Source organism: Haplochromis burtoni, unplaced genomic scaffold (genome assembly GCF_018398535.1).
Source record: "Haplochromis burtoni strain Fernald_Lab_line unplaced genomic scaffold, NCSU_Asbu1 Contig_18, whole genome shotgun sequence".
Taxonomy (NCBI): Eukaryota; Metazoa; Chordata; class Actinopteri; order Cichliformes; family Cichlidae; genus Haplochromis; species Haplochromis burtoni.
Window position 1 is genome coordinate 229,949 of NW_024582379.1, and position 10,766 is coordinate 240,714.

Here is a 10,766-nt window from a genome sequence, read left to right on the forward strand (position 1 = left end):
TCTCAGAAATTTCCAGTCACGTGTACTCATGTGCCCAGGATGCCATTTTTGCCCAGTGCAAGCCACATTTTCTTTTTATATTCACTTTTGGTTCCTTTAAATGTGAAAAAAACAAAACAAGTTTACCTTGTTCTGGTTGATTGGTGTTAAGTTTCAATTTCTCTCCCCAATGGGGAAGAGAAATTAAAACCTCGTTGAGGTTACTGTGTACTTTTGGTGGTGTGACAAAAGAGAAAATTATGACTTTTTAATTTTTTTAAATTTGTATTTTTACAAAACGTCTTGGAGGTCCCATTTACTTACTACGTGTTTTGGAGTAGCTCTAGGTCCAAAGGGCTACAGTGCTTTGTAGAACAGCACTAGTATATACATATTAGCCGCCTGGTTTAATTATTTCTGGCAATTAAGGACCCTGGAATAGATTTAATACTTTTTTGCTCATCACCGACTTCGTGGCTTTAAATATTAACTCCCCGTTCCGGTAATGCTATTTCTGTATGCAGTAATGCAACTTCATTTCATGCTTTGGAGAGTTAAAATGTGAAATAGACACGGAGGACCGGCATGTATCATGGTACGCGTTTTGCTGTGATACTGGGCTGTCCAGGTCCTGGAGCAGTAACCCTAAACCATCACACTGCCACCACCATGTTTGACTGTATGTACAATGTTCTTTTTATGAAATAATGCACTTGTTTTTATGCCACATGTAATGGGACTCAAGCCTTCCACAAAGTGAAAATTCTCTCATTAGTCTACAAGATATTTTCCCAAAAGTTTTAGGGATCATCAAGATGTTATTTTGGCAAAGGTGAGACAAGCAGTGGTCCTTGGAACTTTCTCATGGATGCAATTTTTGCCCATTTTTTTTCTGACTGACAATCTGACAATTAGGAACTCTAACCTTAACTAGCAAGTAAAACCTTTAGTTTTTTAGTTATTTTTCTGGATTCCTATTTGACCTCCTGGGTAGGTTTGGATGACTTTCTGTTGATTAATCAACTCGTCATTAGAACAACTGCCTTTTGAATTTATTCTGGGTGATCATTTTATGTTAAAATGTGGATGATTTTCTGAAACATGTAAATGTGGAAAAATATGTGGAAAAAGGATGCAAATACTTTTGCATAGTGTTAGATCATGTTAGATTAAACTTGTACTAATCTAATGAGAAAAAAAATACAGACTTAGAAATGCAAGTTTCTGAAAATGGCCTTTTCTGTCACATGATTTTTTTTTTCTTGTCATATGATAAGCTGCCTAAGAGTAGGAGGGATGTGGCTTAAGCTTTATATTCAGTGGTGCCGGCACTCACTTGTGACACAGTCAGGATGGAAACAACAGCGACCTTCCTGGTTTTCTCTTTCCTTCATGTCTGCTCTTCAGTACCTGTAAGCCGTCCAACAAACTGGCTCAGACAATGCCGTGCTTCTACCAACCTCTCCATCACAGCACTGGAGGTGCTGCCAGGTGGAGGCTGGGACAACCTCCGGAACATGGACATGGGTCGAGTCATGAACCTCAGCTACTTCCAGTGCCAGACCACTGAGGATGGGCTCTACCTCATTCCAGATGAAGTTTTTGTCATCCCTCAAAAAGAGACAGGTGTGGAGACCAGCTCAGAGATCATCAGGTCCTGGCTTGAGCAGAAAAGCTCAACATCTGAAAGCATCAATGCAGACATGTCCTTCCTCAAGCTGCTGAATGGCAAATTTTCTAGTGAGAACAAGAGGATGAAAACCCATCAGGTCAGAGACTCATCAACCACAGCCAGAGTGCAGGTAAGTTTTTACTGATTTGTGTTTTAAGTGTATAAAATGAAAGAAAAAACAGACACAGCTGAGATTGTAATCTTTCCACATGAAAATATTGTTTCATTTATAAAAATAAATACTACTCTCTAATAAATTTCTTAAATTCAGTTAATGCAACAAGTTACTTTACACGTCTATCTAATGCAGTATATATTATAGACACTACAAAACTACTTAAGCTAGCGTGAAGATCCCTCTCAAATAAGAGAATAGCTTAAAAAAGATAATTGAAAGAAATTATTTTAACCACAGTCGAAAGGCAAATGTTATAAAATGATTTTTAACTAGAGCAAAGAAAGAAAAGGAAGCATATATAAATATTAGGAAAACAGCATTGTTAACAGTTAATGATAATATATTCCTTTCTTTCAAAGGTTCGTAACTTCCTCTACACAGTTAAGGCTTATCCAGGCTTCACTCTGGACACACGATTCGTTCAGCAAGTCAGAGACATCGCTGAAGCGATTGAGAACAACCAGACGAGAAGTGCAGACTATCTCTCAGAGATGATGGTGCTGGACTATGGGACTCATGTCATCACTACTGTGGATGCTGGGGCGGCTTTGGTGCAGGAGGACTATCTCCGTTCCTCATATGTGTCAGACAGTGAGTCAGAAAGCTCTTCTGTTAAAGCACAGGCTGGATTAAACTTCTTTGATAAACTAAAGTTTGACATTAGCAGTCAAAGTGCCCAACAGAGCTCATCACTTCAAACATATCAATCCAATATTCAGTACTCCCTCATTCAAAGCCACGGAGGCACAACTTTCTATCCTGGCATCACTCTGCAGAAGTGGCAGGAAAGTACCAGAAACAACCTCGTTGCCATCGATCGCTCAGGATTTCCTCTGCACTATTTCATAAACACCAACACTCTCACTGATCTGCCACACCCTACGATTAGAAAAGTTGCTCTTAAAGTCAGACAGGCTGTAGAGCGCTACTACAAGATCAATACTCGCCCCGGATGTGTTGATGTCAACTCCAAGAACTTCAACTTCCAGGCTAACATGGATGATAATTCCTGTGAGGGTCCCGCTACAAACCTCAGTTTTGGTGGTGTCTACCAAGAGTGTGTAAAACTCAGCTCAGATGCAGATCGACTTTGTGATGCCCTGGCCCAGAAAAACCCAGATACAGGTGCCTTCTCCTGTCGTCCACCTTATTTACCAACTTTACTCAGATCAGAGGTGAGACATGTCACTGAAACAAAGAATGAATGTTATACAAGTAGCTATGATTGTGGGTTTTTTGACATGTCAACTTGTTATGATCATTGGTGTCGGGACAACACCTATGTTCGTTCTGCTCGCATCAACACCTACTGGTGCTCCGTAAATGGAAGGGCTCCAGAAAATTCAGGGTATCTGTTTGGAGGTATTTACAACCCCAATCTCCCAAACCCCCTCACGAAAAGCAAAAGCTGTCCTCCAAACTTTATTCCGCTAAAGTTCCTCTCAGATGGTGAGGTAATCTGTATGAGTAATGACTATGAGACAGGTACCAGATTCTCAGTACCATTCGGAGGTCTCTTCAGCTGTCAGTCAACCAACCCACTGGCAAGGAATCAACGCAGGTGCCCTCCCAAGTTCAGTCAGCACCTTGCTGCAATCAGTGATGGCTGTGAAATCCTCTACTGTGTTCAGTCTGGACTGTTCACAGGTGGGGAGCTGAATCCCATCGATCTGCCTCCGTTCACCAAACCTCCACTTATCAGCATGCAAGCAACCAACACAGTGATGGTGATGACTGAAGGAGAAAACAGCTGGGTGAGAGTGGGCCAGACCAAGAAGTGGAAACTTGCCAAACCAGAAGAAATCAAGGAATTTATTCAAAATCTTCATCCTAAACTGAATCAGATGTCTAGTGGCGAAAAGGCAGGTGTAGCTTTTGGGGTGATCGGTATGATACTGCTGGTGGCCATAGTGGCAGTTTTCTTGGTGAAAAGAAGGAGGAGGATGTCAGGGTTTAGAACTATGAGAGGTTATGAGAAAATACCTGAAGAGGCTGAAATGGATACACAACAAGATGTAATAAGAACGTAATACCTTGATCAACTAGATACAAAGATTATAGTAATGTGACTCTATTGGTTGTTATGCTTCTTACAGCACCGAAAAATGTTAAGAGCTTTTATTTTGGATCAGCCTTTTCAGTTTGTTTTTTTGTGTTTTGTACTCGAGAACTTTATACTGTTATTCTATAGCTCTGGAAAAATGTTTTGACTCTTTTCAAAAAAGAAGGTGAAGAGATTTTCAAAGTTAACATTAAGCCCAACGGCTCCCCCTTGAGGTCAATATGCACATGCCATGTTTTATATTAATTCTATTTTTGCTCCAATAAAAGAACTTTGTGTATGATTTTCACACTGCTTGCAATAAACCGTGTATAATTCATAACCGAAGAACACTTTATTTGTAATTTCACAATGTCTAAATACAAAGTATATCATTATTTTTGTATTTAGATGCTGTTTGCATAATGTAGCAGTTACTAAGATCTATGAGATGGTTTTTTAAAGTCGACTTAAGTAAGAGCTAGACTGGTTTTTAATTCATTTGAAAATCTAACTCTAAACCTTGTCTACAGTAATTGTCAAAAACTACTGTAGACATAAATCTGTGGCACCACACAGGATACAAATAATTGCTAGATAATTATTTGTATCCTAACTTTACTGTATTAAGAGCTAAAACCTCAAAAATGTCTGGAGTAATAAGTTATTTTAAGAAGTGTTTGTGAACTAAAAATCAAGAATGTGAGATACTATTTGTCCATGATTTAGACAGCTGCTGCGTGCTCCTGATGCAGGGAAATTTTTTCTGTTGGGGATACCTACCTTGGCACAAAACCGGGCAACTTCTTTTGGAGGATGCTGTTTCAATTTTAGCAGAGGGAACATGAGCTTTGAGAGTGTCTAAATTCTTCTTGCTGTCCTCCAGCAAGAAGAACTAGCAGATGTGTCTTTCTCATTAACTCAATGGAGGTTTCATTTACTTGCAACTGGACATGTTTTGACAGGTCCTAATGATTTTCATAGGCAAATATTATGCTACAGCTGTATTATATAGTACCCTGTGGTTGAGTGCGGGAGAAGGAGCCAAAAGTGGACACAAGCAAACAGAAACTAGAGTTTAACGAGCCTAATTGGACAAATACCTGGTTCCCATATAGTTTATTCTGTTCATCTGGACGTAGTGTTTTCAGTGGGAGAAATGTTTCATCACTCATCCAAGTGACTTCTTCACCCTCAGCTGACTACCTTATAAACAGTACATTGCACAATGACTGAAACTAGCACCACTTTGATCAGTAGTTGTTGATCAATGGTCATGAGAATTTGCACATTAATGATCAAGGAACTCACCTCACAGCCCATTGTTCATTCAGGTGCTAGTTTCATTGTGCAAATGCACTTTTTTTCAAGGTTGGGGAAACCTGCAGTCAGCTGAGATTCATGAATTCTCGAGTCTCAGCTGAATTAGTGACAAAATGTTTGTCCCACTGAAAACGTTACGTCCAGATGAACAAAATCAATCTTTTGGAGTACAAATCTAAAGTATGACATGTTTTTTTTTATGTTGATACTTTCTGTCTCTAAGGCCTACTATAAAAACTGGTGTGACTCTGAAAGTGCACTAGAGCATAGCAGACATTATATGGATCAGTCTTTATTTTATCATTGTATTGATTAATGGTATTTCTCTAACCATGTAGACTCCCTTTAGAAGGCAAACAAGGTTCACAACTCCCACTCCAACCCATTTTTAATCAGTCATTAACATTAGTCAAAGTCAAAGTCAGCTTTATTGTCAAAACATATGTACAGCTCATACACAGGAACTTGAAAGTGCAGTGCTCCCATGGACCTCAGTGCTTCACTAAAACAACATGAAAGATAAAAATCTTATATACACAGCAGTGTCCATCACAATTCAAGTGCTTGTGGGCCAGAGTTCATGTGAATCTGGGACGGGGTAATCAGTGAAGGCCGACATTAAAACAAACACAGGATTATTAGAGAGATCGAGGTCAGATCTTGCTTGTACATTTGCCTCAAATAAAACATTTAATTCAGTTTTACTTTATACTTTGTCATGATCAGCAAAGAAACAGCCCTCACAAAAGACTTACCTAGATCAGGGTGTGTATGAATTTTTTTCATGATACAACAAATGAATTTGTGCTAGATCTTTGACCTGATACAAAGCATATTTAACTGGAACGTTATAGTATACCTGCTTTATAGTTTGTATAGTATAAACTGTAAAGAACAAAATTTTAACAGTGAAGGGAACTTACACCAGGAAAACTTGCATAAATCTGTGGCACCACACAAAATATTCTTTATTCAAATATGAACTGAATACCTCTTACACTGAATGAAACCTTTTGCATAAAGACATGTTTCTCTCCTTTGTCCTTACTGAGAAAAAACCACAAACACGCCACCCACATCCAGAAATAGACAGTGGCAAAGCTGAGCTCATGGTTTTGATAAGGTTATCAGCACACAGACAGGCCAGCTCAGACATTATGTGAACGAAAGCACAGATTCAGTCCAGCAGACATACACCCGTGCACTGTACACTCACATGCACAAACATACATAAATACACGCCCATTTCCCGTAAAGACTGCTCAGACCACTGTTCATCTTTTCTCTCGTGACTACACAAAATTTCCCTCCCCCACAAATGCACATGCACGTGCACAGACATACAGGGCTGTGAGGGATTTACAGAACTGGGTCTTGAGAATAAAAACAAACCCGCTCATGCTGAGGAAATTGGGAAGGCCTTGGGGTAGAGAGGGAGAGAGACAGAGAGGGAGAGAGCAGCATAGCCAGGCAACTCCCTCCATGTTTTTTTTAAAAGGCAGATGATAGACCAAAGTGTGCACGCAGCAGGCTTCCAGCACAACCTCTCAGCAACGCTAAGGCTCGTCCAACCGTGATTTTATTTCCAGCAGGATCGAGACGTCAGCTTGAGGTTCCATTGTTCACAGCGAGCTGTGCAATCAACGGTGCAAATAAGGAGGGGGACTTAAAATCAAGAGATTTATTTTGGCTGTGGAAAAAATACTGGACAACAACGAAACGTAGAGGACAAAGAAAGCTAGGACAAGGTAAGAATGTATGCCACCAATGTGCACATTCTCAGCTTTAACAAAATATCTGTGGCCTGATTACAGCTTATATATTTAAGAGGATTAGAAGCTCATCTGCATTTACATCAATAAAAAAAATGACATTTTCTTTATTTCAAAGGAAAATAACTCAGTTACAAAAATGTGCTTATACACAGTAACCATTAATATCCACTGACTCCCTTTTTTATCCCTCACTGTACCTTTAGGTAACCATGTGTGCAGGAGGATACCAGCAGAGACACATTTTCCTGTTTATGTTGGCTTTGCCAATTATGCTGGAAGACTGCAGTGTCCAGGCCTGTCGGAGTGGCACAGGGTCCCAGTGTGAGAAAGCTCCTTTTGTACCGGGCCACAATCTGGCTGGAGAAGGCTTTGACGTGGTGCGGATGCGTCGGACAGGAGCATATGTCATCAATGTCAAAGCCCACCTAGCTGACAACCACACCTGTACACTGTGTCCTAACCGATTCCAAAAAGGAGAGGTGAAAACATGAAACCTACTACTTAACCTTCACACTCTTTATCAGCCTCAAGTTCATTCCTTCACCCTGTTTTTTTCTGTACTTTCCTGCATTTTTCCTCCCCCTCAACTTCCTATATTTTCCTCCACCACCTGCATCCCGCTCCACTTCCTGCCTTTCATCTGCTCCACAGATTCAGAGACTCCCAGCTTCAGTGCTTGACTGGCGTCCCTTCAGCCGCTGCTCTAAGCAGCTTTCCAGTGCACTTCACCACTCTGTGGACTCCCTGCTGCGCAGCTCCAACTCGCTGGTTAACAACAACTGGGATTTGGGTTTGAGCCTTGACAACATTGGAAAGGCAGTTCTGGGAGGAAGCCGCTCAGATTTGGCAAAGTTTGCACGTTCGCAGCACAGTGTGGACAAAGCCACTTTTGCCATTCATGAAATCAGTTGCACCTATTACAGGTAAAGCAACACAGGCTCATCCTTTCAGTTGTATGTGTTACAACTGAAAGGATGACCTCGATTACAATGTGAGAGAAATGTTTACTTTTGGAATTGTTGGACTCAGTGGACTGAGCTGCTTATCGTCCCTCTTACAGAAAAGCAAGGTTCAATTGCTGTTGTTTCATGATTGAACTCCACATGCCTTTTGTTTTTGCAGCTACAGGCTGGCTGATCATCCACCGCTGAGTGCAGAGTTCACAAAGCATCTCAAGAGACTCCCACAGAGTTTAAACACAAGCCAGAACAGAGCCCTATACAGACGTCTAATAGACACTTATGGAACACACTATATACACCAGGTCAGTGAAACTTGTTGGATACACAGGGGTTTAATGCTGCAATATGTAGGCTGTGGAAAGCATTTCTGGTGCAAAATAATGGTGATGTTATAATGCATTCTATTACTGATTTGTGTTAGGTCCAGCTCGGTGGTAAGGTGAGGCGAATCACTGCCTTCAGGACCTGCCTGGCCACCCTGAAGGGCTTTTCAGAGGCAGAGATCAAAAACTGCCTGAATGTTGAACTCCGTATGGCATTGGGTTTCCTCCCGGCCAATGTATCTTTCTCCAACAGGTGTGACAGCCTCTTTAAAGGCAACATGAGCATGGGCTTTTACCAAGGCTTCATGACCCATAAGATTGAGGTTACTGGAGGAGAGAGGTACTTCCCTGACATCCTCTACCAGCAGGACCCATCTGAAGCCTACCACAGCTGGATGAACAGCCTTCATGAAAACCCCGATGTGGTTTCTTATGCCATCTTCCCTCTGCATCATTTGGTGGAGGATTCACAAATCAGCGCTAATCTGATAAGGACTGTCTCAGAGTACATAAAAGAGAACCAGCTGAAGGAAGACCAACTTGGTTTCAAGAACTGCTCACCGACTCCCAACCTGGACCATAACTGCTGCCCTTTAAGGGCTGGTAGAGGAACTCTCCAACTGGAGATTCACAGAGCTGCAGGCCTGAGGGCAGACACCTTCACAAAAACAGATGCCTATGTGAAGATCTTCTACAATGGCATATATGAAGAGACTGACACGGTGATGGATGACAATGACCCGATATGGAATGCCACCTATGACTTTGGCTCGGTGGAACTGGGTCAGGAGTTGAGGTTTGAAGTCTGGGATAGGGACGTGCTTTACAATGATATTGCAGGGAGGTGTATTGTGTTTCCAGAGCGAGGAATTCATTCCTTAAGCTGTCAGCTGCGCAAAGGGGTTCTCTATTTTACCTACAGAATCAACTGTGATGCTCACTTGACAGGATATAGGTGTGGACGATACTCCCCCAATGCTGAGTAGATTAGGTATGGATTTACAGTAGTGCAAAAGTCTGTACCTCATTTCTTTGTTTCTCCATATTTTGCTATGAAAACAGGAAATAGGTGCAGCAACAAACATTACAAGATCAACATTTATTAAAAAAAAATCTAAGACAAAATAAGGGTTTGTACATTTGTAATGAGCTTAAAAGTCAATATTTGGTATGACCACCTGTAGTCTTCAACACAGACTGAATTCTGTTAGACAAACTTTCTGGTCATTTTTTTTAAGTAGCCTTCAGAAGTAGATCTCCAGGCTTCTTGAAGGACATTCCAATGCTGTACTTTGTATGTTGGCTACTTTTTGCTTTGTTCTCTGTCAAGATGATCCCCAGACTGCTTCAATAATGCTGACGTCCAGATTCTGATCTATGACTGAGCGTTTGTGTTTTTCTATCCATGCATGCTTTTACTGCATTCATGGATAGAATATTGTCATGCTGAAAAATGAAACTGTGGCCATTCAGATGATTCCCAAAACCACTGGTTCCAATGCAGCCCCAAACCAAGTCAGTTTCAACCATGTCTTACAATGGCTGTGGCTGTTAAGACCTGTTGCTTTTAATTTTCAGTCCAGTTCTTGTGTAATTGGCCACGCCCCAGCCTTTTATCTTTCCCTTACTTGAACAGCTCCTTGACAGCCATTTTTCTCTTAAGACCATTTCTGATGATGCTTCAGTGACTGGTCGATGGATAAACTGGAAAAGCAGATTTCTCTCTCAGATACCATCTATGGTCTTTGACTTATTTAAGTCCTCCTATTTTTAAGGACACGCTGAACACCATGCTGAAATATGTCAAGTTTTAACCGTTTTTACCTTAAAACTGTTTCTTTGCCGAGCTATCTGTGCATAGACAGTACTGGAATAGGTGCTTTTTATTATGCTTGAATAAGCCATGGGTCAGTGCTGCATGGTACAAGGTACAAGGACTGGACTTTAAAAATTACAATAAACTCTTGGAAACAAAAAGGAATTAGATATGGCTCAAGACTTTTGCACAGTACTCTATATAATCATTTGGTGGTTCTGTTTTCCAAGACATTAAGTCCTTCTTGTGATTTGCCTATATGACAGAACAACTTGGTAAAATGTGCACCAAAATGTTTGCTGACCTTCAGCGGTGTTCCAATTTGATGGGGTATTTGAGCACATTTTTACAGGAACAAATTTTTCCTAATTTTTTAATCTGACATGAATGCATTCTAATGATATACATATATAATGAATGATAAAGTGTGCCATTGTACATTATATTGTATTGATACATTTTGATAGCCTACTTGTTGTTAGTCTTCTATATACATGTTAGCAGCATTTTTGTATAAACCAAAATTAAAAAAACAATTGAATCAAGACATTACCAGTTTCATTTTTAAGTACCCTTGACTTTTCTTAAGCCTGTTGGAACTGTCTACATCAGCAACAAGGTAACAATACGCACTTATACAAACAATTATTTTCTGAAAAAATATCAGACCTCCCAATTTTAGATTATTAATAATTTC

The 10,766-nt window shown here is 40.5% G+C and overlaps 2 protein-coding genes across 2 annotated transcripts; both read left to right on the forward strand.

Moving 5' to 3' along the window:
• The first annotated feature begins 1,323 nt into the window (after positions 1 to 1,323).
• Positions 1,324 to 4,218, forward strand: mpeg1.1 (macrophage expressed 1, tandem duplicate 1). Its single transcript, XM_005916133.2, has 2 exons — positions 1,324 to 1,781; positions 2,189 to 4,218. The coding sequence occupies exons 1-2, from the start codon at positions 1,332 to 1,334 to the stop codon at positions 3,857 to 3,859; spliced, it is 2,121 nt and encodes a 706-aa protein (XP_005916195.1). The 5' UTR covers positions 1,324 to 1,331; the 3' UTR covers positions 3,860 to 4,218.
• A 2,275-nt stretch (positions 4,219 to 6,493) lies between these two features.
• prf1.5 (perforin 1.5) lies at positions 6,494 to 10,601 on the forward strand. The gene is made up of 5 exons (XM_005916134.2): positions 6,494 to 6,941; positions 7,172 to 7,447; positions 7,620 to 7,891; positions 8,091 to 8,232; positions 8,352 to 10,601. Exons 2-5 carry the CDS (start codon positions 7,178 to 7,180, stop codon positions 9,237 to 9,239), a joined length of 1,572 nt encoding a protein of 523 aa, XP_005916196.1. The 5' UTR covers positions 6,494 to 6,941; positions 7,172 to 7,177; the 3' UTR covers positions 9,240 to 10,601.
• The last annotated feature ends 165 nt before the right edge of the window (positions 10,602 to 10,766 follow it).

What these genes read in the sequence shown, in the direction of transcription:
- prf1.5 (XM_005916134.2), top strand. Translation starts at nt 7,178, where the DNA reads ATGTGTGCAGGAGGATACCAGCAGAGACACATTTTCCTGTTTATGTTG. An exon ending in ACCGATTCCAAAAAGGAGAG is followed by an intron (nt 7,448 to 7,619) that starts GTGAAAACATGA and finishes TCTGCTCCACAG; the next exon opens with ATTCAGAGACTCCCAGCTTC. An exon ending in GAACACACTATATACACCAG is followed by an intron (nt 8,233 to 8,351) that starts GTCAGTGAAACT and finishes GATTTGTGTTAG; the next exon opens with GTCCAGCTCGGTGGTAAGGT.
- mpeg1.1 (XM_005916133.2), top strand. Translation starts at nt 1,332, where the DNA reads ATGGAAACAACAGCGACCTTCCTGGTTTTCTCTTTCCTTCATGTCTGC. An exon ending in CAACCACAGCCAGAGTGCAG is followed by an intron (nt 1,782 to 2,188) that starts GTAAGTTTTTAC and finishes TTTCTTTCAAAG; the next exon opens with GTTCGTAACTTCCTCTACAC.